The sequence below is a fragment of the Peromyscus maniculatus genome, chromosome 4 (assembly GCF_049852395.1).
Source record: "Peromyscus maniculatus bairdii isolate BWxNUB_F1_BW_parent chromosome 4, HU_Pman_BW_mat_3.1, whole genome shotgun sequence".
Taxonomy (NCBI): Eukaryota; Metazoa; Chordata; class Mammalia; order Rodentia; family Cricetidae; genus Peromyscus; species Peromyscus maniculatus.
The window spans coordinates 7,915,144-7,940,513 of record NC_134855.1 but is presented as its reverse complement, the minus strand read 5'-3'; the positions used below and the strand labels follow the sequence as shown (position 1 = coordinate 7,940,513).

The 25,370-nt window shown below is 53.3% G+C and overlaps 2 protein-coding genes across 30 annotated transcripts; one reads left to right on the top strand and one right to left on the bottom strand.

Moving 5' to 3' along the window:
* The first annotated feature begins 2 nt into the window (after positions 1 to 2).
* On the top strand, positions 3 to 19,252 carry Pomt1 (protein O-mannosyltransferase 1). Of its 28 annotated transcripts, none has more exons than XM_076568927.1 (21): positions 123 to 205; positions 810 to 961; positions 1,424 to 1,523; positions 3,003 to 3,109; positions 3,251 to 3,301; positions 4,515 to 4,661; positions 6,037 to 6,148; positions 6,550 to 6,615; positions 6,704 to 6,797; positions 7,035 to 7,190; positions 8,764 to 8,894; positions 9,309 to 9,404; positions 11,092 to 11,184; positions 12,118 to 12,214; positions 14,196 to 14,288; positions 14,426 to 14,543; positions 14,918 to 15,015; positions 15,509 to 15,622; positions 16,950 to 17,076; positions 17,738 to 17,915; positions 18,472 to 19,252. In XM_076568927.1, exons 4-21 carry the CDS (start codon positions 3,043 to 3,045, stop codon positions 18,644 to 18,646), a joined length of 2,013 nt encoding a protein of 670 aa, XP_076425042.1. In that variant the 5' UTR covers positions 123 to 205; positions 810 to 961; positions 1,424 to 1,523; positions 3,003 to 3,042; the 3' UTR covers positions 18,647 to 19,252. The 28 variants fall into 28 exon arrangements, 27 of the variants coding, with proteins under 27 accessions (XP_006983521.1, XP_076425046.1, XP_076425053.1 ...); XM_076568925.1 differs by having other exon boundaries at positions 126 to 186; XM_076568936.1 differs by having other exon boundaries at positions 128 to 186; positions 8,764 to 8,899.
* Positions 19,091 to 25,370, bottom strand: Uck1 (uridine-cytidine kinase 1). 2 transcript variants are annotated; one of them, XM_076568941.1, is made up of 8 exons: positions 24,716 to 24,911; positions 24,392 to 24,551; positions 23,388 to 23,484; positions 23,115 to 23,257; positions 22,932 to 23,026; positions 20,959 to 21,007; positions 20,300 to 20,492; positions 19,091 to 19,221 (listed from the first exon to the last, which is right to left on the bottom strand). In XM_076568941.1, the coding sequence occupies exons 1-7, from the start codon at positions 24,821 to 24,823 to the stop codon at positions 20,311 to 20,313; spliced, it is 834 nt and encodes a 277-aa protein (XP_076425056.1). In that variant the 5' UTR covers positions 24,824 to 24,911; the 3' UTR covers positions 19,091 to 19,221; positions 20,300 to 20,310. The 2 variants fall into 2 exon arrangements, with proteins under 2 accessions (XP_076425056.1, XP_006983522.1); XM_006983460.4 differs by lacking the exon at positions 19,091 to 19,221 and having other exon boundaries at positions 19,253 to 20,492; positions 24,716 to 25,370.

Below are 25,370 nucleotides of genomic sequence, written 5' to 3'. Positions count from 1 at the left end.
CTGCGCTGCTGCTGCGCACGCGCGCAGCTGAGGCCATCGGGCCGCGCAGGAACGACTAGTTGAGCGTCGATCGGTGGGCGGTGAGGATTGTCGAGCGGCCTCAGCCCCCAACGGTCGAGCCTGCCGGGCGGTTCGCGGTCGTGGCCCCACATGGGGAGCCACTTTGCAGGACTCGAGGAGACGCTAGTAGGTTTTGGAGTGCCAGGTTCGAGAGTCCTGCTGGGGCTCCGGGATCCGGCTCGGGGGCGGCGCGCTAGGGTCGGTGGATGATCCGGCGGAGCAGGGGCGGTTCCAGGGCGGCCTCCGGATGGAAAAGAGCCCGGGTGGACAGAGTTGTAAAGAAGAGGCTCGGGGCACGTGCAACTCTAGGAGGAGAGGAATGCCCGGGAGGGGACGGGAAGGTCTGTCCAGGTCACTGGGTTAGGACGGTACCCAGAGCTCACCAGAGCAGGGGTTAGTTTGCGGCCACACTGGGAAGGGGCAGGAGAGGAGACATCATTCATTAGCAGCCTCGCTCCTAGCAAGTGCCCAGCAGGTGTTTGTGGAATCACTTACAGAAATGAGTGAATGTCCAGTTCCGAGTTTACTGAATTCATCCCTCAAATGTCTTTATGTGGACCCTGTCCTTGAACACAGTAATCCTCCAAAAGGTATGTTCTAGGAGAGTCCTTCTGACGTGATTATTATGCTGTAATTCTACCTGGGTGCATCGCCGAGCTAGGTCGCTTCAGGATCCTTGTAGTCTCTTTTGAACCATTCCAGGCTGCTATCCACTTACTTTTAATGGGAGTTTCCCCCCTCTTTTCCAGGGTGTCCTCCCGGGCTTGCTTTTCTGCAAAATGTTGCGATTTTTGAAGCGGCCTCTAGTGGTGACTGCTGACATCAACTTGAACTTGGTGGCTCTGACTAGCCTGGGACTACTCACCCGGCTATGGCAACTCTCCTACCCTCGGGCTGTGGTGTAAGTGGAACTGGGGAGGAGGGTGTATGTCCAAGAGGCATTGTAGTTAGTGACCTGAAGCACCTTGCTATACAGTGCCAAGGGTAGAGAAATCCTGGGCTTCTGGGCCTCTTGGTGATGTATGTTTTAGCATGTAGACAAGTTGAAAACCAAGAGCAGCCATCACTAACAGTGTGGGTGTGGATGAAACCCCAGGACATCCCCTATAATGTATACCTTATAGGTCTTGCCCTGGAGGAAGGTAGTAAGAATAACTTGGTCTGATAATTAAGAACAATAGAAGAAATTCTAGTTTCCAGCCTTAATTTTCATTCTAAATTGAAAGGTGGAGATTTGAGGGATTTGGAAGGGAGCTAGTTTTGTTCATAAGGGGAGATGTAGTTATTATTGAAGGGTGTTTATTAACTAATACAGGCATTCTCTTTTTATAGATGTTTTATATAGGCATTCTTTTTGTTATAGATGTCAAGTAGAATGTGATCCCTCTACAAATAAATTCATTACCCAGTCTCAGCAACCCCTATAGTAGATTGGTTTGAAGTCAGTTTCCAGCTGACTTCAGGTGAGTGAAGAGCCAGGGTCAGATCCTTTGCTCCAACTGATCTGTTGTGTCCCCAAGCACTGAGACACACACAGAGCGTCATCTAACCTGCAGGAACACAGGGCAGGTTCTGCAAGCACAGAGAGCACTCGGGATGCCTGTCTCCTGCAGATCCTAATTCTTTCTCTAGTTTTTCTCCCTGCCTGACTGTGTATGTGATATACAGGCACTATGTGTATGCATGTTCATGTGTGTGAGAGTACACATGTGTGTGCACATGCATATGTGGAAGCTTAAGATTGTCGATATCCAGTGTCTCCTAGACATTATATTTCATTTATGAATAATTAAATATATACTAATGAAAGATGAGAACTTTTTTTTTTCAAGACAGGATTTCTCTATACAGCCCTGGCTGTCCTGGAACTCACTCCGTAGATCAGGCTGGCCTCAGACTCATAGAGATCCACCTGCCTCTGCCTCCCCAGTGCTGGGATTAAAGGTGTGCGCCACCACGCCCATCAACTCACATAACCATGGTAGCATTGTCATGCCTAAGCACTGGTTCATCAGGTCTCTCTCGGTGTCTGAAGATGTGACAGGCAGTTCTTGCTCTCACCTTGCGGCCCTTTCATCAGATTGGTACTTCTTCCAGAATTTATAGCTGTAGATATGTGTGAAGTTGCTCAGTCGATTGACCAGGACAGACCTAAATCAAAAGCTGTGGGGAGGGTTGGGGGAAATGGCCTAGTAGGTAAAGCATTTGCTCTACAAATGTGAGGACCAGAGTTCAGATCCCCGGCCCTCAGTCAGATGCCATGTGGGCGCTGTACACCATCTGTAATCCCAGTGCACTGCTGCTGAGTCCGGGACCCACTGGAGCAAGCTGTCTCGCCATACTAGCCAAATGACAGGCTTCAGACTGGATGAGACACCCTGCCTCAGTAGATAGAGTGGAAAGTGGTCAAGGGGGACACTTGGAACCTTCTCAAGGGCAGAAATCCAGTGCTGTTTTTTCACGAGGTTTGATTCTCCTGCCTGTGTTCACAATTACTATTTCTAGGGAGCTGGAGAGGCGGCTCAGTGGTTATGAGCACTGGCTGCTCTTGCAGAGGACCCAGGTTCAGTTCCCAGCACCCACCTGGTGGCTCACAACTGTCTGTAACTCTAGTTCTAGAGGATCTGATGCCTTCTTCTGCCCTCTGGGGACACTGCACACATACATGCATAACACCCATACACAGAACATGGCTTTTATTTATCTATTTGTTTGTTTTTCAAGACAGGGTTTCCCTGTTGGTCCTGGCTGTCCTGGAACTCACTTTGTAGATCAGGCTGGCCTCAAACTCCTAATAGTCCACCTGCCTCTGCCTCCCGAGTGCTGGGATTAAAGACATGCCCACCACTGCCCAGCGAAAAAATAAATATTTTTTAAAAGCTTAACTAGCATTCAAGGTTTCTAGTTGGATAAAAAATGAGTCTTTGTTTGTTTGTGTTTAGTTTTGATGAAGTCTATTACGGGCAGTACATTTCCTTTTACATGAAGCGCGTCTTCTTTCTGGACGACAGTGGACCTCCATTTGGCCACATGCTGTTGGCCTTAGGAGGTAGGTCAGAGAAACAGCCATTGTCTTTCAGGCCTTCCTTGGAATACATTAAGCTTAGCAAGTAAACCTTCTCAGGGGCAGAAATCCTGTGTTGTTGTTTTCTCACCTTATTTGGTCCATATTCCAAATTTTCTGTTTTAGGTTATTTAGGAGGATTCGATGGTAACTTTTTGTGGAACCGAATTGGAGCAGGTAAGGATTTTAACTTTCCCTATTAATTTGCACAAGAAATAATGGAGACACTATGCCTTTCTTAAGAACCAACAATTGCCATTTATTAATCTGAACCAGGATATGATTGCTTATTTGGGTTCAGTTCCAGGATAGTCATGGCTGTGACAGAGAAACCCTGTCTCAACAACAAAAAAAAAAAAAAAAGAAAGAAAAGAAAAGAAAGAAAACTTTGGTTAATGAGAAATGGCTCAGCAGTTAAGAACACTGACTTTTCTTCCAGAGGCCCAGGGTTTGATTCCTAGAACCCACATGGGGGCTCACAACCATCTGTAACTCCAGTTCCAGGGGATCTGATGCCTTCTTTTGACCAGGCATATGCAGTCATATATGCAGATAAAGCACCCATATACATAGCTGGGCGGTGGTGGTGCACACTAATCCCAGCACTCAGGAAGCAGAGGCAAGTGGACTTGAGGCCAGCCTGGTCTACATGAGTGAGTTCCAGGCCAGCCAGGACTGTTACACAGAGAAACCCTATCTCAAAAAGCAAAAAAAAAAAGCAAAATAAAAGACAAAAAAACTTAAACAACAACATCAGCAACAAAAAAACACTCATATATAGAGAGAGATATAATACTTAAATAAAAATTAAAAAGAAAAAAGTCTGGTTAAAGTTTAAGTGTTTTGTGATTGTAACTATCTTTGGCTCTTTGTGCATGTGTCCTGTGATTTAAGGTGTGCATCAGCATGCCAAATGGTGAGACCCTGTCTCTAAAAACCACTCACCACAGAAATCCCGAAGCTCATTTTAAAGACTTTACCCCATGATTTCACCCTTAGCTGCTCATGTGCCTCCCAGCTTTTGAGAGTTTCATTTCAGGGTCTGAACTGCTGTGTGTGTGTGTGTGTGTTAGTATGCATGTTCTCAGGGTCTGTGAGCTGCTGTGTGTTAGTACGCATGTTCTCAGGGTCTGTGAGCTGCTGTGTGTGTTAGTACGCGTGTTCTCAGGGTCTGTGAGCGGCTGTGTGTTAGTATGCATGTTCTCAGGGTCTGTGAGCTGCTGTGTGTTAGTACACATATTCTCAGTGTCTGTGAGCTGCTGTGTGTTAGTATGCATGTTCTCAGGGTCTGTGAGCTGTTGTGTGTATTAGTACACATGTTCTCAGGGTCTGTGAGCAGCTGTGTATTAGTACGCATGTTCTCAGCTCTGCTGTGTGATTCCCTTTCCAGAATACAGCAGCAACGTGCCAGTGTGGTCCTTGCGCCTGCTGCCAGCCCTTGCTGGGGCTCTGTCAGTGCCCATGGCCTACCAGATAGTGTTGGAGCTCCACTTCTCCCACTGTGCTGCCATGGGGGCCGCCCTGCTGATGCTCATAGGTAAACCTTGGCTCCCTGCCCGCCAGCCTTTGGCAGAGTACAGTAAAAAACCAAACACTTTGTGGCATTTCACCATGAGTCTTCAAGAGGCCTGGTGTTAGTGAGTGTGCTGCCCTAGTGAACAGATCTGCTTCATCCAGATTGCATGTTTGCCTCCACAAGACCCATACTTCTGGGCTGCACTCTGTGATGTAGGATTGATGGAGTATGAGTTCAGACTCTTATCAGAAGTGGAGATGTGAAGCCAGGCATGAGTGGTGGCGCACGCCTTTAATACCATCACTCAGGAGGCAGAGGCAGTGGACCTCTGAGTTCGAGGCCAGCCTGGTCTACAAAGCTAGTTCCAGGACAGCCAGGGCTACACAGAGAAACCCTGTCTTGAAAAACCAAAAAAAAATAGACGTGGAGATGTGGCAATAATAGCATATTAGAGGTGGGGGCTGCCAGACAGTGCTTAAGGGCATATATACACCGTGGTGTGTACATGCATACAGGCAGACACACGCACACACACACACACACACACACACACACACACACACACACACACACACACACACGATTTTAAAAACATTTTAATACCTAAAGAAAATAGCCCTGAGCTTGGGGGTGTAACACAGTGATTGGGCACTTGCCTAGCATGTATGAGGCCCTGGCTCCATCCCCAGTGCAAAGCAAAGCGATGCCATGCTGGCTCTTGCTGAGCCTGTAATCCCAGCACCTGGAAGGCTGAGGTGGCACAGTCTTGAGTTGACGTCAGCCTGAGCAATATAGCAAGAGTTTGTCTCAGTTTTTTTTTTTTTTTTTCAATATTTCCTTCCGCATCAACTATGTCAAGTTTTCTTTCCCCCACTGGGGACTGGAGAGGTGGCTCAGAGGTTAAGAGCACTTACTGGCCTTGCAGAGGAGCTGAATTTGGTTCCCAGCACCCACATGGTGGCTCACAACCATCTATAACTCCAGTTTCAGGGGATCCCATGCCTTTTTCTGACCTCCATTGGCACCTCCATTGGCACCAGGCACTTGTGTGGTCCACATACATACATGTAGGCAGACCACTTATACACATAAAATAAGTCTTAAATTAAAAAAGAAAAGATTTTTCCCCTTGTTTTTTCCCTTAATAAGACAGTAAAATAACTATGTGCCATTTATATTGTATAGGGGTTTGGGGTGATCTGTAGATGACTTAACAATGTACATGCAGCAGGATGGGTGGAAATCTATATGCAAATACCTGTCTTTGTACAAACCGGGCCTGAGCGTACATGGCCTGGCGTCCTCAGAGGGTCCTCAGCCAGTCTCCATGGAGAGGCAGCTGCCTGCACCTCCTGTGCGCATGCTCAGCACTGACCACCGTTCGTCTCTGCCACAGAAAACGCCCTGCTCACCCAGTCCAGGCTCATGCTGCTGGAGTCCTTGCTGATCTTCTTCAACCTCCTGGCTGTGCTGTCCTATCTGAAGTTCTTCAACTCCCAAAGGCACAGGTATGGGAAGTGAGACCGCCTTCGGGGTAGGAGGGCTCCGGTGCCGCTTCCTGCTTGTTAGGCAGGGTCTGGCTGCAGAATCTCCCAGCTCTGGGAGACTTCAAGTGTCTTTTGTCTGGAAGAGTTGCTTGCAGAATGCATTCTGGTTACCTAATACTTTGGGTTAGCCCTTAGCCCATGATTTTTATTAGCTACATCCTTTGTAACTTTAACCCACAGTAAAATTTTTCTTGACAAAAAGAAAAATTCTTCTGAGCCCCAAACTGGGAGGTGGGGTTCTTTTCGTTGTGGCTGGTGGTCAGGGCTGGCCAACCTCAAGACTGCTCGGAGAAGCTCACACTGTCCCTGAGCTGTAGGAAGAGTCCTGGAAATGCTTCCTTGTCCTTCTGTTTTTATCCCAGCCCTTTCTCCCTGCAATGGTGGCTGTGGCTGATGCTGACGGGGGTTTCTTGTTCCTGCGCAGTTGGGTGAGTTAGAGCCCCTGACTTGGACAGTATTCTTCCTGTCTGTCGGGTTGTCTGTCTGATAACCTCGTTTCACATCTGTCTCTTTCAGTATCAAATACATGGGAATTTTTACATACTTGCTCGTGCTCAGCATTGCGGCTGTCCATGCCTGGAACCTGATCGGAGACCAGACCCTGTCAAATGTAGGTGGTGTATCAACGCCACGTGAGTGGGGGGGGGTCGGGGTGTAGAGCTGTCGTAGGGGGGAGTTGGCTCAAAGAAGTGGACCCTGGAGGCTTCAGGAGCGGGTGGGAGTGCGCCGCTTTCTGTGAGCCTCGTGGAGGTGGGGCTTCTCGGTGCCCTTCCCTAAGCCTGCACGAAGTGTCTGAAAGTGGTCCTGCTGCTCCGCGGGTAGGAGACCTTTGCTCTCCTCCTGGCAGATCCGAGTGTTGAGTCACGTGATGGCCAGAGCAGTGGCCCTGCTGATCATCCCAGTTTTCCTGTACTTGCTGTTCTTCTACGTCCACCTCATGCTGCTCTATCGCTCTGGGCCCCACGACCAAATCATGTCCAGCGCCTTCCAAGCCAGCTTGGAGGTAAGGCACGTGACATCCGGGTCACTTCAGAACAGAGGTATTCCGAGGCTCAGCTGCTGCCTAGCACTGTCGGAGCCAGCCTTGGTGGTTCTTGTAGCCCCAGGAGGAAGAGGTTGCCACAGGTCAGGGCAAGCCAGGGCTCCTCCAAACAGGACCCTGTTTTAAAAAACTAAATAAATGAGTAGACAGACAGACAGAGAGATAGATAAAAATAAACCGTGTCGAGTGAGCAATACAGTTGCGTGATCAGTGTCAAGTGATCCTGAAATGAAGCCTCTCTTGGCATTGTTTAAGAGTTCTGAAGCAGGGATTGTGGGACAAGTGAGGCTGCTGCCTCTCTTCTTTTTTTTTTTTTTTTTTTTGGTTTTTCGAGACAGGGTTTCTCTGCGTATCTTTGCACCTTTCCTGGAGCTCACTTGGTAGCCCAGGCTGGCCTCAAACTCACAGAGATCCACCTGCCTCTGCCTCCCGAGTGCTGGGATTAAAGGCGTGCGCCACCACCGCCCGGCCCTTTTTTTTTTTTTTAAGATTTATTTATTATGTATACAGTCTTCTGTCTTGCACATATCCATGCAAGCCAGAAGAGGACACCAGATCTCATTACAGATGGTTGTGAGCCACCATGTGGTTGCTGGGAATTGAACTCAGGACCTTTGGAAGAACAAGCAGTGCTCTTAACCTCTGAGCCATCTCTCCAGCCTTTTTTTTTTTTTTAAAAGATTTATTTATTATGTATACAGTATTCTGCCTGCATGTGTCCCTGCAGGCCAGAAGAGGGAGCCAGATCTCATTACAGATGGTTGTGAGCCACCATGTGGGTGATGGGAATTGAACTCAGGACCTCTGGAAGAGCAGTCAGTGCTCTTAACCTCTAAGCCATCTCTCCAGCCCGAGGCTGCCTCTCTTAGTCTGACTTGCAGTTAGACACCTCATGAGATGGACTCAGGCGTAGTGTGTGCTATGCTAACTGCGGGTTACAGAGCATTTTGCATTTTGGACTTTCAGATTGTGGGTGGCCCCCAACCCCCGCCCCCCCCCCCCAAATTGGAACACTTCTGTTCCGACATTTCGGATAAAGGCTACTGGCGTGTGGTGAGGTGTGGTGAGGTGTGGTGAGGAGTGTCCCTGGAGCAGGCCTGCTCATGCCTGGCTCTGCTGAGGCCTGCACGTCACCACACCCTGGTCCCATTTCCTCAGCACTAGACACGATTGCTTGACCCTCACAGGATACCTGCACAGGAGTGTGTGCTGGAAGGGTCACCTGAATACCTCACACACACACACACACAGACACACACACGCACACACGCACGCACGCACACACTCATAATTGTAACTCAGTAGGACCCTAGTCTACGAGAGTTAGTTACCACTAATTATATGATGGTATTTGCCACTGCCCCATCTGTCACCAAGGCCAGTTGAGAATTGTTGGTCTCAGTCCAATGAGATGGCTCCACAGGAAGAGCGTTTGCCATGAGCCTGGCACCGCTCTCCATCTTGGGACCCATAGGGTAGGTAGAAGGATGGTTTGTCTCTTGGGCTCACCTGAGAACTTTTCCATTTGTCTTAGGGAGGGCTCGCCCGCATCACCCAGGGCCAGCCCCTGGAGGTGGCCTTCGGTTCCCAGGTCACTCTGAGGAGCGTCTTCGGCAAACCCCTGCCCTGCTGGCTTCATTCCCACAAGAACACCTACCCCATGATGTAAGGAAAGTGACCATTTGAATCTGCGATCACAGACGATTCTGTTAGTCACAGATGTTCTGTTACCTCCCGCTCTGCTTGTCTCGAGAGCTGTCACTTTCTGTGATCGGGTTTAGAGGGACAAAGGCAGCAGGGTTCCGGGTCCCAGGCTCGGGATGGTTGTGGCACCCAGTGTGACCCAATAGGAGGGCTGTGGCATGCCGTGTGTCCCCTGCAGTGGCCCCAGCAGCTCAGCCTGACAGCAGTGTTGTTTGGTCTCTGTCCTCTGGTCCCTGGGGCAGGCTGCATTGTTGAGCGGTACAGCATGCCGGGTGGTCTCTGCAGAAACAAGGGAGAGCAGAGCAGCCTGCGGGTCTCAGCCTGCGGGTCTCAGCTGCCCGCTTCAGGTGCATCCTCTGTTGACGCCTCACACAGATATGAGAACGGGCGTGGCAGCTCCCACCAGCAGCAGGTGACCTGCTACCCCTTCAAAGACATCAACAACTGGTGGATCGTGAAGGACCCTGGGAGGTGAGTGTGGTTCCTCAGCTCACCACCCAGCGGTGGGTAAACGGTCCTGCCGAGCCCTGGGCCTCCTTTTCATGGGTGTTCCCCGGCCAGGGACCTCATTCAGCCTTGAGGCTGGAGTATGTGCCTGTTAGTGTGAGGCCAGGGCCTGCTCTGGATCCTCAGTGACCTGCCCTAGCATCTCTCAGGAGCTGTAACGGCCCAGGACCACCTGCAGTGCTCTTCCAACCTGCTCCCCTGGAGAAGGCCTGTGTAGGGTCCTCTCTACCCCCACCCCCCCCCGGCCTCCCCTGTGTCTAGGCCTGTAAGTGAGATTCTCCCTTCTTACCAGCACTGTGCTTCCACCCCTCACTGCCCACTCGAGCGTTGCCGCCTGTCAGAACCCCTAGACCAGGTACTCCCCCAGCCCTGCCAAATGAGTGTCCTTGGCCTCTGGATGGTTCCTGCCCTCGAGGCCCCTACCACAGCCTCCAGGAGCACGCTTACCATCCCCAGGCCCGTGCCATCTCTGCACTCACCGTTCTTCCAGGACTGTGAGGCGGGGTTCCTGGGGAACACACTCTAGGTGTGCCCTCCCCACGCTCCGCCACTGTTCCCCAGGTTTCCTGTGTCTGTCTGTGCTTGCTGGCTTGGTTGGCCCGTCCGCATGTCTGTGAGGGAGGGAGGGAGGCTGCCCTGGCCCGTCTGTGAGGGAGGGAGGGAGGCTGCCCTGGCCCGTCTGTGAGGGAGGGAGAGAGGCTGCCCTGGCCCGTCTGTGAGGGAGGGAGGGAGGGAGGCTGCCCTGGCCTGTGTGGGAGGGAGGGAGGGAGGCTGCCCTGGCCCGTCTGGGAGGGAGGGAGGCTGCCCTGGCCCATCTGTGAGGGAGGGAGGGAGGCTGCCCTGGCCCGTCTGTGAGGGAGGGAGGGAGGCTGCCCTGGCCCGTCCGTGAGGGAGGGGGGGAGGCTGCCCTGGCCCGTCTGTGAGGGAGGGAGGCTGCCCTGGCCCGTCTGTGAGGGAGGGAGGGAGGCTGCCCTGGCCCGTCTGTGAGGGAGGGAGGGAGGCTGCCCTAGCCCATCTGTGAGGGAGGGAGGGAGGCTGCCCTGGCCCATCTGTGAGGGAGGGAGGGAGGCTGCCCTGGCCCATCTGTGAGGGAGGGAGGGAGGCTGCCCTGGCCCGTCTGGCCTGTGTAGCCATTTACTGGACCAGTGCTGGGGACTTGGTAGCTTCTGAGAGTTTGGTGGCTTTTTTTGTTTGGTTAGTTTTGGTGTGTTTTTTTCTTTTACTTTCTTTTTAAGACAGTGTCTCTCCTTATAGCCAAGCCTTGCCTCAAACTCCCAATCCCCTTGCCTCAGCCTTCAAGTGCTGGGATTACAGGCATCTTAATTTTTTTTTTCCGGAGGTATGAAAAAAAGAGTATGTTGTCAACATAAGGATTTTTTTTGCCCCTAGTTTATTCTTCATAGACAAATATGACATTGTGAAATGGAGTCACATTTGGCAATTTGTAGAGTGACCGTAGGTGGAGAAGAGTTAGATGAAACATAAACGCCTTGATTCCATATAGAGTCACCTCCCTCAAGGTATACATCACTGGGGGTGCACGCTCCCCAGTGTCTGCAGCTTCAGAGGCTTCGCAGCCTCAGCATTCCCGGAGAGTTTATGGTAAGAGGGTGCTGGGCGGAGCGCCACCCTGACAGTGCTGTCTCCCTAGACATCAGCTGGTGGTGAACAACCCTCCCAGGCCAGTGCGCCATGGAGACATCATACAGCTTGTTCACGGCATGACCACCCGCCTCCTTAACACGTGAGTGCTCGCCATGCTGGCGCTGTGGGGCACTGCTTTTCACCCCGTCAACCACCACTCAGCCTGCTTCCGGCATCCCATCTTCCCACCTCTGCCTCACTCCACTGAGGCCGTACTGGGCCCTGAGAAGACAGACGCTTCATTACTTCTCTGCCCAAGCCCTCTCTCTAGTGAGGCTCCTGGTGACCCTGGACTGTGTCACCTGTCATTTGGGCCCCCGCTAGTGCTGCAGTAAGCCACCACGGCACCTTTGGGCATCCACACTCACTTTTCTGCTGAAATGTCCCTAAGGCTACCACACCAGAAATCCTGTCCGGGGACCGTCCTATCCTCCACAGCACTGGTGTGCTGCTGTCGAGGGCCTGCCCAGACTCTCTCTCTCACTGGGCCTCCACGGTGCCTCGTGCATCCTGGGATGAAGTGAGTCCTGCCTGAGCAGTCAGTGACAGACTCCTTCTGGCCACTAAGGCTGAGTCACACAGAGATTCTGCTCTCTGGTGTGAAACCACTCTGCTTGCTGGTCCAAGCAAGCTGACAGGACTGCTTTTCTGAGTTCTGCCCCGCAGTGACACCCCAGGGCCAGTTCTTAAGACTCCTTCTTCCAGTCTCTGACGCAGCCATTCTTTTCTCTGAGATTTGCTTTACCTGTCCAAAAAGTGAATGACACCCATCCGATTGTTACATCAGCTCTGGACGCACACGCCCTCACAGACAGCCAACAGGACAGTCTGATCTGGGCAGTCCCGGGTTGAGATTCCGTTCTCAGAGGAGTCCAGGCCGTGTCACGTTGATTATTACAGTCCACCTCAGTGTGCCCTTCCCTGGATGTGTGGGAGCCCCCTTTCCAGCCAGCTCCCCAGCCTCAGCAGGTAGAGCCAGCTGGCATTGACCCCCTCCCCCTCCTGACCCTGAGGAACAGCCCTGCTCTTCCAGGCACGATGTCGCAGCCCCACTGAGCCCCCACTCTCAAGAAGTCTCCTGTTACATCGACTATAACATCTCCATGCCTGCCCAGAACCTCTGGAAAGTGGTGAGTTCCATGTGGAGAGCTGGCCGGTCAGTGGGACACCCGATTTCCCCCCGGAGCACCCAGAATGCCCCTTTGGATAATGGGTTCTGACGTCAAAGGAGACAGGGAGCTTAGATTCACAAAGAAGTCTGAGATGGTCCCTTGGGGAGCTTCACTTCGTCAGGTCTGGAGTCCTCCGGTGCCTCGGGAGGGCTAGGGAAAGTTCCAGATGCTGTGTGGCCTGTGAAGGCCTTTGGGTCAGGGCTCTTACAGCCGTAGCTGCTTCCTGGCCCGTGCGTTAGTCACCCTCTGCTCTGGCCCCATTCAGTTGTTGTGCTGAGTACCATGACCAGAAGCAACTGAGAGGAGGAGAGGGAAGTCAGCAGTCCACCCGAGGGCAGTCAGGGCAGGAACTCCAGCAGAAACCGTGCTGTTACTGCTAGCTTTCTTCACAGCCCAGGATCGCCTGCCCAGGGAATGGTGCCCCCCACAGTGGACGGGGCCTCTGCATCAATTATCCATCAAGGCCACGCCCTCACAGACAGCCCACAGGACAGTCTGATCTGGGCAGTCCCGCAGTCTAGACTCGGGTCTCAGAGGAGTCCAGGCTGTGTCACGCTGACAGTTAAAGCTAATTAAGACACCCTTTCACCAGACATGAGCTCCAGTCACTCCTGGGACCCAGGGGAAGCTTCTCAGCCAATTCTCAGGAGTTAATAGAGCCTAAGTAGTTGCCTGGTGAGGGGCTTGGCCATCAGAGAGCGATTACTGAGGCAGGGGCCTGCAGTCGCCTTCACTTCCGGTGATGGTCACTTGCTCCCCTTCAGAATCAGGTCTCCTGGGAAAGTTGCTGTGCAGAAAGCCTTGTTACTGCCCACAGACTGAGTACTGTACCACTTCAGGCCTGAAGTCATTCCCTCGGAGGAGAGGTCATGCTGTCCTGGCTTCTGATTGGCTGCAGCAACCAGCCCTGATTACTCAGCTTCCCTCCCACTTTGGACCTCCCTCCGGAGTCCCATGGCGGTTTGATACGGCGGCGGTGCCTCTTGCCAGTTCCCTCAGCAAGGCTGTCTGAGGACTTCCTTAGGCGTGTCTGGCTCGTCTCTGCCGTTTTCCCTTGTCTGTGCTGTGCACATCCATAGCCATTCTGTTCTGCGGCTCTCCTGAGCAAGCCTGCCTGGTGACGGTCCTGTGCCCTCCTTCTCATGGGACTCTCTCAGTGGGAATGATGCTGAATCTTACTGACCTCCCTGCTACCGTGCTACTGACGGCTCCATCGCGCGCACACACACACACACAACACACAACACACACACACACACACACACACACACAGAAAAGGCGAACAAGCCTCAGGAGTGGCCACGCGGCCCAGGATGTCTTGCCCCCACTCAGCCTCCTGAGATCTGAGGTTCTCATCATGAGAACCTCATCGATGAGGCACATATCAGGCTGTAACAGGCAAAGAACTACCAGGGCCAGGACCCTCCCTGAGCCAGTCTTGGGGGCTGGGGGTCTTGACCTCTAGAACCACCTTACACTGGCCAGATAGTCTAAGAAATTCTGTTTTGGCTGGAGTTCTGAGTGCCCTTGTAACTGACTAGACGGCTTTTGAGTGTCTGTGGGAAGAGCCTTTCCTGCAGCCTCTGCCAAGGACAGTGCCCTTTCCCTGTGGCTGCCTCAAATGCTGTGTAGTAAGGTACCCAGGCCGAAGACTAGCTAGCATCATGTGCTTCCTTCATGTGAGGACTCATCAGCCTAGCCGGGACCCACACTGGTCTCATAGCTGTGTGATCGGTTAAAAAAAAAAAAAAAGGTGAAAAGGCTGGGAAGCGACGGGGTTCTAGTCTTTAGGTTGACATTTAAGGCAATCTGAAAGGGATGAATAACTGACTAGATATATTTGGGTTTATCCTGGTTTGTGGTGCTGGGGATGGTCCTCACAAATGCTAGGCGGGTGCTCCGCTGCCGGCCCCCAGGCTGACAAGATCTCCTCCTGCAGGACATTGTGAACAGAGAGTCCAGCCGGGATACCTGGAAGACTATCCTGTCTGAAGTACGCTTTGTGCATGTGAACACGTCTGCCGTCTTGAAGGTGATGAAAGTCATCCTGTGTTCATAGTCCACACAGCGGCAGAGAATCATGGGAAGGCCTGGGGCAGGGACCTGCTGACACATTGCTGGGGTTAGCCAGCTTCCTGTCATGCTCATTCCCTTTCTTGGTTTTGCTAGCTGAGCGGGGCTCACCTCCCTGACTGGGGGTTCCGGCAGCTGGAGGTGGTTGGGGAGAAGTCACGAGGCCACCACGAGAGCATGGTGTGGAATGTGGAGGAACACCGGTATGGCAAAAGTGAGTTGGTAAAGCCCTGGGTCATGGAATTTGGTTGTCCTTGTGGATCTCGCGGCACTCAAGGGCTACCAAAACAACACTATTGGTTTGGAGGGACCTAAGCCCTCCATTCTGTTTGGCTGACTCTTGCAGTGATCCGTGATTACATGAGGTGTCTGTGCTGAGGGCCTGGGGATGGAGGCTGGGGATGATGGCAAGTCATGCATCCCGGGGTACACAGTCCTGACTTGGCAGGGCGTTGGGGTGTGGTAGGAACCAAGTGGAATGATGCAGTCTGCTGAGGAGTCTTGTGGGTTATTGGAAACACTGAGGGCAGCCATTGTCCTCAGCGCTTCAGCCCCACTGAGTCCCTTCCCTGGTGTCCGTCCACTCAGGCCAGGAGCAGAAGGAGAGGGAACTGGAGCTGCATCTCCCCACTCAGGTTGACATCAGCAGGAACCTGAGCTTCATGGCCAGATTCTCGGAACTGCAGGTGACAAGTGGCAGGAGGGACGCCATCCTCCAGCAGAGCTGGTTTCTACCCGTGAAGGCACTGTGTGCTGCCGAGCCCTGAGGTTCAAGTCCTCCAGCCTGGAGCTTGAGGCTCTGCAGCAGAATGAGTGTCTCTCCCTTCTGCAGGCCCACAGTCAGGGACGAGGGGTTTCTGCATCAGTGTGACATTGTAATAATGTCAGGGTGTCTTAAGGCCTCCCATCAGGTCAGTTGGGTTACAGTCAACCCGCAGAGCCCTGGATAAGTCTGACAGACTCAGAGTTGACGGCATGGCTCCTGTCACCGTCTGCAGAGCAAGTGTGGTCATCCATGAAGTCAGGGCATGGCCCGGAGCCCATGGCTCTCTAGCACTTAGATGAACTTAGTCTGGGCAGTTGACACACAAGGGACAGTAGTTGAGTCACACACACCTGGACATTGTGGCAGCTGGAGGCGAGGTCCTCCTCTGCAACCTGTGCTTTCTCCTGTGGTAGTGGAAGATGCTGACGCTGAAGAACGAGGATTCAGAACACAAGTACAGCTCCACCCCGCTGGAGTGGGTCACCCTGGACACCAACATCGCCTACTGGCTACATCCCAGGACCAGTGTAAGCGAGCATGTGTGAGCCCCGGTCACGTTCCTGGAGGAGGTGCCCTGGCTTTCTCCAAAGCGAAGGCTCAGAATTCGCTTTTTTTTTTTTTTTTTTATTTTGGCCATTGGGCAGTCCAAGGCCTGAACTACTCATTGCCAAAGAGCAAGGCCTCCCTCTCAGGTGGTCTGTTGAGGGAATCCATGATTAGCCTTCGTGGAAGCCCACTTCATTTCCTGTCAGATGCTTTCAGTATTTCCCTACGGCACCTGACCACTAAGCTGGCCAGTGCTGGCTGGGTTATGTTGTGTGTGTGATGGATGCTGGCTGTGTATGTATGTTATGTGTGTATGTTATGTGATGTATGTTATGCCGCCTCTGCCATGGCAGACTGGAAGCAGCATAGAGAGGCATGGAGGCAGAGCTGGGCAGATCACTGAGTGAGTAATGCTGACTTCCCCAGCACGCTTGTTCAGTGGAATTGAGGGCAGTCACCAGAAAGTGAGGGCACGTGGAGCAAGTCCCAGGGCTCCCCCACAGCTGTGTGTGTACACAGATTCTCTTTCCCGGGTATGACCTTCCTATGAGTAACTGTGTTGTTGAATGAGGAATCCCAATCCAGGCATGGTGGCACACATTTTTTTTCTTTTTAAGAACTATTTATTTGGTATACAATGTTCTGCCTGCAGGTCAGAAGAGGGCACCAGATCTCATTACAGATGGTTGTGAGCTACCATGTGGTTGCTGGGAATTGAACTCTCAAGACCTTTGGAAGAGCAGCCAGTGCTGTTAACCTCTGAGCATCTCTCCAGCCCGGTGGCACACATTTAAGACAGGGATTATATATTTGAGGCCAGGCTGGGCTGCCTAGGAAACAGTCTTGGATGAACTGGGGTTGTGGGTAAATCTCAGTGACAATGTGAATACACAGAGCTCCGGGTTCACGCCCAATATCCCAAATCTCCATTACTCCTAATTTTCAGTTTTGACAAACAGGATTTAAGAACATTAATGCATGTCTTAAAAAGTGGCTGGGGCTGGGCAGTGGTGGTGCACACCTTTAATCCCACCACTCGGGAGGCAGAGGCAGGCAGATCTCTGTGAGTTTGAGGCCAGCCTGGTCTACAAAGTGAGTTCCAGGAAAGGCACAAAGCTACACAGAGAAACCCTGTCTCGAAAAAAAAGAAAAGTGGCTGGGAACAAGTTTGTCCAGATGTGTCTAGGCTAGAGTTCCAGATGTGCCTGTGTACCTTTGGACTGCTGAAGTATGTTTGGTTTCTCTTGTGACCATTGCCCTCCACTTGGGGTGAGGGGGCAGGTAGCGAGCAGCTCCCTGTGATTTCAGGCTCAGATCCACTTACTTGGAAACATCGTGATCTGGACTTCAGCGAGCCTTGCCACAGTGGCCTACACCCTACTCTTCTTCTGGTACCTGCTCCGCCGGCGGAGGAGCATCTGTGACCTCCCTGAGGGTTAGTGTCCTCACAGGACGGGAGCACATTATGCATAGGTGACAGCCAGCTTTACTAGGACCCAAGACCCTGGAGCCCCTGGTTTTGCAGGTAGGGGCCCTGAAAACAAACCTGTGGCAGTTAAGATCCACACCACACTTGAGTCTTCTTTAGCAGAGAGCACACAGGGGACAGAGGCTATCTTGGTTGCCTGCATGCACCAGACACGCTGGATGAGGCCCAGCAGTCAGTCAGCAGGAGGCTTAGGGGTCAGTGGTTGTACGCAGCTGACAGAAATGCATTCGGAAAGAAAACTCAAGCACTGGCCCACCATCGCCCTGTAACCTCCATCCCAGAAAACATGGTCCCTTCTTTCTACTGGCTTTGGCTACAGTTCTGGGCTGGTCACAAATGTAGCTCCTTATAGCTCCCTGAGGAGCTGAGAGCAGAATTCTCAGATGAGAGCAGCCTGTCCTTACACTGGCCATGAGGGGACCTCGCAGGGCTGGGCTGGGCCTCACCCTGAGCCTGGGCCTTGCAGACCCAGGAGCAGCAGCAGGGTCGTCCATCAGTCCACTTAGTCCTGGGGCTGGGGGAGTGAGGTGCTGAGGACAGCATGTGACTGGAATGAGCTCATGGCTAGCTCAGTGGTAGTGCTGCTCTGAGATACACCCTCCCACAGATGCCTGGTCCCACTGGGTGCTAGCTGGAGCCCTGTGTACTGGCGGCTGGGCGCTCAACTACCTGCCCTTCTTCCTGATGGAGAGGATGCTCTTTCTCTACCACTACCTGCCAGCACTCACCTTCCAGATCCTGCTGCTTCCGATCGTCCTGCAGCACATCAGTGACCACCTGTGCAGGTGCGGGCACAGTGGACCTTAGGGCCGTGAAACTGGGGAGAGGCTTAACCACCTGTGGACCAGCATTCCAGGACAGCGGCCGCTCGCTGCCCAGACTTGGTGGGATGTGGCAGAGAGAAAGCTTTGGGTTAACGTGGCATGGTGGCGCCCACATTTAATCCCAGCCCTCGGGAGACAGAGGCAGGCAGGTCTCTTGTAAGTTCGAGGACAGCCTGGTGAGTTCCAGGACAGCCAGGGCTGATACACAGAGAAACTCTGTCTCAGAAAAGAAAAAAGAAAGCTTTGTGTTGGAGCAGAGGGCCTTGATGTGGAGGGCATGGGAAACACCTCTGGCATTGGGGGTAGAGCCGTGGCAGATCCAGGAGCAGGATGAGGGTCATGTGCAATGTATCCAGGCAGATAAGGGTTGGTGGGGGCACAGAGAAGCAGGGGAGATCTAAGGAATGAACAGGTAAAGTCCACGAGTGTGTCAGCAGGTTCCTGGGACATGGCTGGCCACGGATGCTGTGGGGAGGCAAGCCAGATGCTCTGACCTCACTCTCCCTGTTGCCCACAGGTCCCAGCTGCAGAAGAATGTCTTCAGTGCCCTGGTTGTAGCCTGGTATTCCTCTGCATGCCATGTGTCCAACATGCTTCGTCCACTAACCTATGGAGACACGTCACTCTCACCAGTAGAACTTCGAGCCCTTCGCTGGAAAGACAGCTGGGACATTCTGATCCGGAATTACTAGCTAACAAGAGCGCGGAAGACAAGCATGCAGAACAGGATCTAAAGAATGTGTTTGTCTCCCACCAGCAGAGGCCTCAGCAGTCAGGGACTGGCTGGGTCCAGGAAGGACTCCAGGGATTAATTACGATTTCTCCTGAAGAGCCACTGGTTTCTCATTTGAGTGATTTAGTCCTCTTCACACAGTGAAGACCATGCCCACAGCATCACCCATGAGGCCCACCTCTGACCAGCCAGTGTTTGAGCTGCCAGCGTAGGAACCACCAAGGCAGGCAGGAGCACCCGGCCAGGGAAGGAGTGGACAGGACTCCTGTGATGAGCCTGAGCGTGCCACCAGCTGTGGGGCACCAATGGGGTCTTGGCCCTGCCTTTCACAAGACCTGCAGTCACCCCAAACAACCTACTGCAGGCACAGCTGACCTGTGTAAAGCCTACTTGGAAATCTGACAGTGCATTAACACCAAGACTCCTCATGATCTGTATTTTAAAAACCCCTTCTGGGAAATTTCACCAAACGTCTTCACTTGTCTTCCAGCCAAGATGTCATCCATACACTTCCTTGCCTTGAATTTGCCTTTCCTAATGTAAATAAAAAGGAACAAATTGATAATCGTTTTTTAGTGTTATTTATTGATCCTTCCTCCAAAGAGGGGTTTCAGTTCAACAAAACCAGCACAGCACTGTCATGAGTGGGACCACGGTTGTATTTAACAAGAACACATTAGAAGTGTCTGTGCCAAAGCCTGTGACAACAGCAAAGGACACTTCCAAAAGGGCCATCCCGTGGGAGGGGAGACAAACTTGACATCATAGAATGGACCGTTTGTGAAGCCATGAGCTCAGGTTGGGTGTGCAGGAGACTGGCTGGCTTTAGGCAACCACGGTCATGTGACCTGCTCTGCACTTAGTGCTCCCCTACCTGCCCTGGCATGCTCACCATGAACTATACCCAAGTGGCTTGTACAGACAGCCCCTGGGGCTTGGGCTCCCTGCAGAATTGCGAGGACACTTTTAGCCATAGGAAACCTGATGGCCTGCTTCCATTTATCCCACAATCCAGGCCCCAGGATACCCAGGAGTTCCTTGCATCAAGTGTGATGCTGCTTAGGGTCACGTGAGTAGACAGACTTAGGGTTCCTTCCTGCCTCAGGCTCCTTAGACTGGAGGATAGACCACTTGGAGGTGTTAAACTAGGTTCATTGGTCACAAACAGCCTGCCACAAAACAAATAAGGATATATAACGTATCTTCAAACTTGACTTCCGCAACATGTACATGAACCACAGCATACTGAGAAGCACATCACTGTGGTTCACTATCAACGCCAGGCCAGCAAGGCCAGCCAGTACCGGGGCTATTTCCTCAGTTGCCCCATAATGTATGACCTGCATCCCTCTGGAAGCTGGCACCATGGGCTTTCTTTGCAGTTTGGGACATTTCTCAGCGACCCAGATACCTGTTGGCCTCCTCCAATGAGAGGAAGCAGAGGACACCGGAATGCTCTGTCAGCATGAATCTGCCCTCCCAAGCAAGGAAGGCCTTGGTCCTAAATGCTGCCACCCTAGATCACGCTGAGAGGAACCCCTGACTGTGCTTTTAAGGGCAAGTGGTTGTCCCCAGGCTCAGACCCTTAACCATGGGTCTGTGGGGAACCTACATATGCCGGTCTCAGTGGGGCCTGCTGCTGGACTCCAAGTGTGAGCGCTTGCCAGTGGCCAGCACCCCAGGGTGATCTCCTGGCTCGGGGAAGGTCCTCTTGTAGTTGCGCCCATTGGGCCCTCCTCGGTGCCGCTTGCACAGGTCACCGTTGAGAATGTCCTGGATGTGCTGGACGATCAGGTTGATGGCGACTGCAATGAGACATGGGAAGTGCTCATCACATTCACTCCTGGAGCCCTTGCGGCCTGCCCTCACTCCTGTACTCAGCAAAACACTCAGCATGCAGGAAAGCCACTGTGCCTTCCTGCCTCCCAGCGGTCCCCACTGCCTGCTGCCTGCTGCCTCAGTGGACAGAAGGCACACAACTGGACAGGTACAGCAGACCTCCTGGCTTCTGCTGTTGACTGAGCCTGACAAAAACACATCCCGGTGGCCAGACAGGCCCTGCCCAGCAGCTCTGGGTGTTCGGAAGTACAGACCCCATGTCCCAGATGAACACTGACAGGCCCTGCCCAGCAGCTCTGGGTGTTCGGAAAGTACAGACCCCATGTCCCAGATGAACGCTGACAGGCCCCATGCACATACTTGGGAAGCCTTCGTAGCCAAGGCAAGTGGCGGGCGGCAGTCTGCTTGGGCATAGGGCTGGGGGTTGCTTACCCATGTTGTCAACCCCTCGAGGGATGATCACATCAGCATACTTCTTGGTCTGAAAGACACAGAGGGGTCTCCTGAGGCTGTTTCCTCCAGGGTGACTTTAAGGTACTCATGAAAGCCTGGGTGTTGGTAGCACCGGCAGGTTGGAGACAGCCTTATACAAGTGCGAGATGGGGTCTGAACAGTGAGGCCGAAGATTAAGCTGGAGTGAACTTGCACATCAGCGCCCCCACTGTTTGCCTAGTCTCAGCTTACTTGCTGGCCTAGGTAGGTGTGACGCCTCCCACAGCTCTTGGCCTCTGAAATTGGGACTGAAGTCTGCAAATATCCTACCTATAAGAGTGAGTGTGACAGACAAGAGATGTGCCATGCGCAGGCCTCTTAGGCGGCCCTGCACGGTATGGAGACATGCATGGCCCCTGGCCCCTGCATTCTCTCACTACTGATTTGTTCTAATGCCAGAGACACTCCAGCAGACACCACTGAGGAAAGCAGAGGGAGAGATGTGGCTGAGGGGACACAGCTGAACCAGGCAAAGCCCAGAGGGTGAGGTACACTCTTGACCCAGGTTGATACTGCCAACCTGTGTGTTTGGGTCAAGGAGGCCTGTCCCCTGCAGCAGATAGGTTTCAGAAGGCAGCAGAGACCCTTGCCATGAAAGGGAAGAGCAGACCTTGGCTGGGAGCCACTCTGGCAGTACCAGAGTTGGTGAGGTGAAGAGGGGCTGAAACCCACTCCCCTTCCCCAGCAGGCTGGGAAACTCAAGAGGGGCTGGCTGGCATGAGGGGAGGAAACCCTGGGGAGGTCAGCAGCACATGGACAGGGAAGGGAGGTGATGGGCTGCTCAGGAGGCGGTCAGATGCAGGCCTCAGGGTTTCGCTGCCTGCTCAGCACTTACTCAGCAAAAGCCCATGAGTCGAGACTGCAAGAGTCTGCACTTCACATATTCCCACTTTCCAGGAACTTCAGAGAGCATGAGTATTCAAGAAGAAGCTCTTTTAGCCAGGGGTGGTAGTACACCGTAATCCCAGCACCCAGAAGGGGCTCTTTTGGTAGCAGCAAATGGAACTTATTTATCCTGTTCTTGATAGTTCTGCTTTCTTTACTTTTGGGGCTGGGGGCAGTCTCTCCATTTCTGAGGCATGTGGTGGGACTGTCTCTCCATTTATCTCTGTCTGGCCTGGAATGTACTATGTACACCAAGCTGGCCTTGAACACATAGAGATCTCCTGCCTCTGAGCTCTGGGATTAAAAGCATGCACAACCATGCCTGGCCTTTATTCTCACCTTCAAGTGATAAAATACTGGGGGCCGAAGAGATGCTCAGCAGTTAAGAGCAATTGCGCTCTTACAGAGGACTCAGTTCCGTTCCCAGCACCCACATCAGGCGGCTAGCTCACAACCGCCTGTGACTCCAGTTCCAGGGATCCCACTCTCTCTCCGGGCTTCCATGAACATACACATGCACCACACACACATACACACACACAAATACATTTTTTTAAAGAGGCAAAACACTATTAATAAGCTTCTCTTTAAAACACTTCAATTTGACACTGAGCATGATGGCTCACACTTAAAATCCCGGCACTCAGGAAACTAAACGTAGAAGCCTGCCATGAGATCAGGGCCAGCCAGCGCTACAACCCTCAGCTCCCCACCACCTTACTCCCTCTCTGAATCGGATAAAGCCACAAATTCACCTCTAACTCCAGAAATACAAGATGAGTCATCAGGGATCTTAGCATCTGGTCCACAGCAGCCCAAAGGACAGTTAAAGCACCCCACAGCTACTTCAGGCAGTGAACAGTCAAAGGTCCTCACAGAGCGGCTCCAAGGGGAGTGAGCAAGGCACAGGCCAGGCTTTGAGGGGAACAGCCAGGGTCTAGCCCGAGGCAAATAGGCAAACGGTGCAGACAGGGAGAGGTGGGCAGAGCTGAGACCCATTTTCATTTGTGAACGGATGGAAGCAATACCGGCAGGCAGAACTCCTCAAAGGCTGGCTTCACGAAGGTGGTGTACTGGGTCAGGATCTGCTCCAGGTCCCTCCCTCGGTGCACATCCCGGAGAACTGCAGCAACAGGAGCAAGGCGCCACCGTAAGCCCTCCCTGGGACCCCTGGGGCACCCAAGCGCAGTCAGGGACCTGGAGGCCCTTACCTCTTCGAGACAGCCTAACATCAGAGTCTGTGTCTACAAAGAGGCGCAGGTGGAACATGTCCCGGATCTCCTGAGTGTAGAATACCAAGATGCCCTCGAACAGAACCACGTCAGCTGGGTAGACCACCGTGGTCTCTGACAACCTGCCAGGGAGAGGCTCACTTTAGCAACAAGGGCCCTGACTACAGGCTAGTCCACAGAAACGGGGTGGAATCCCCCAGGACAGTGTGTAGACCGTCCTCTCTCACTGGCTCCCGGGAACTACTTGCTTACCTTGAGTGGGTCACAAAATCATAGGTGGGGACCTCGACAGTTTTGCCTTCCACAATGTTTTTCAGAGTCTTGTGCATCAGATCATTATCAAAAGCATCTACAAAACAGCAAAAGGCCAGACTACCCAGCTGCCCTGGTGGAGCAGCCGGGAGAGAACCGCCTCTGCCCAGAGTCAGCACAGCTGGGAGCCAGGGCAGCTCAGGACCCCACAACACATCACAGGGTCAAGGGTAAAATCGTCCCAACAGGAACTGGGACAGACTTTCTGACTGGCTAGCACTGGGGAGAAGAGAGGTGACTTGGGCCTCTGCTCCTCTGTGTCTGGGAAGAGCCAGTTAAAAGTTGTTCTCTGACCTTCTTGTGTCCCTAGAAAAGCTGAAACTTTCTAGGCACCCTCCAGACCAGGAAACAGCTCCAAGGCCTGGGCACCAGGTTAGCCTTTCCTCCTACTACCAGCCTCTCTGAAGACTGCACCTAGACAGTTGGGGAATCCATAGGTCACCCAGGCAGTAGGGTGTGCAAAGAACCCCTTAGCAGCAAGGTGCAGGGAGAGGATGTCAACACATCGTCAAGTGATCCTGAAGACACCTCTGCTACCTCCTTCCAAGTGAACTAGACAGTCTTGAATGCTCCAGGCCCACAGCACTTAGCAAATCCTCCTAACCTAATATGGGTAAAGGCTTCATGAAGCCTCACTGCTTCTGCTTCCAATACCATCCCCACCTCGGCAGTTGGTATCAGCAGTTCTCCTGTACAACCTTGGTAACCCTGCATGCTACATACACACTCCTGTACAGCCTCCCGTGGCAGTCTGCACCCAGCAAACAGCTCGGAGAGCCCCTGACCTGGCGGCCTGCATCCCAGTCACCTCCTACAGCCCTGGTCCAGCAGTCTGCATCCACACGCACCCCTGGATCTGTCCGGCAGTCTGCGATCGCTGTAGAGCCCACGTCGTAGCAGTCCACCCCCCACCCCACCTCTCCAGGCAGGCTGTCTGCACGTACCTGGGTGGTCGAAATTGTACTGTCCCTTCAAGGCCTTGGCCTTCTGCTCGGCCGTCAGGACCTTATAGAAGCAGTCCTGGCTCAGGATGACCAACTTGCGCTGCCGCCGGTCCACTTCGTTCTGTCCCAGCAGCTCCATGATCTTCTCGCACACTGTTGACTGGGGACAGAAAGTGCCGGAAGTGGGCTTGTGCAGTGACCCACCAGGCCCTGGGGGCGGCCCCTTGGCTGCTAGCAACAGGTGACACGGCCGGGCGGGAGGCGATGGCGCCCCAACCCGCGGCCCGTCAGTCCCTCCGCGAGGCCCGGGCGCAGGCCACTCACCTTGCCGCTAGCGGTGCCGCCGCTCACGCCGATGAGGAACGGCCGCGGCTGGGGACGATCGGCCTCGGGCGCGGCGCTCTCGCAGCCGCCGCCTCCCGCCGTGGCCATGTCGGGATCCCCTGCCCTACATCCACTGACTCTGCCCGCTCCCGCCGGGACGCAGGGGCAAACGCCGTGCGCACCGCTTCCGGGAACCAGCACGCATGCGCGCAGGGGGCGGGGCACTCTGGGCAAAGGCCTGGAAGCGCCTAGGTGACTCCGGAGTGACCCCGGTACCTGGAGGCGGGGCCTGGATGGGGCTCCACCCCCGCGACATGTACTCTCTCAAGGTTTTTTTGGGGGGTGGGAGGGGGCGTGCTTTTTGTTGGTTGGTTGGTTTTTCGAGACAGGGTTTCTCTGTGTAGCCCTGGCTGTCCTGGAACTCGCTCTCTAGACCAGGCTGGCCTCGAACTCACAGCGATCTGTATGCCTCTGCCTCCCAAATGCTGGGATAGAAGGCGTGCGCCACCACTGCCTGGCTCAAATTTCATCTGCTGGGCCAGGCCACAATCTCCAGGCCACACACCTGTAACCACCCCCATTTTCCCAGCACAGCCAGGACCCTGTCACCCATATACCTAGGGCCTTCCCTGCTTGGATCGCCAGTGCCCCCTGC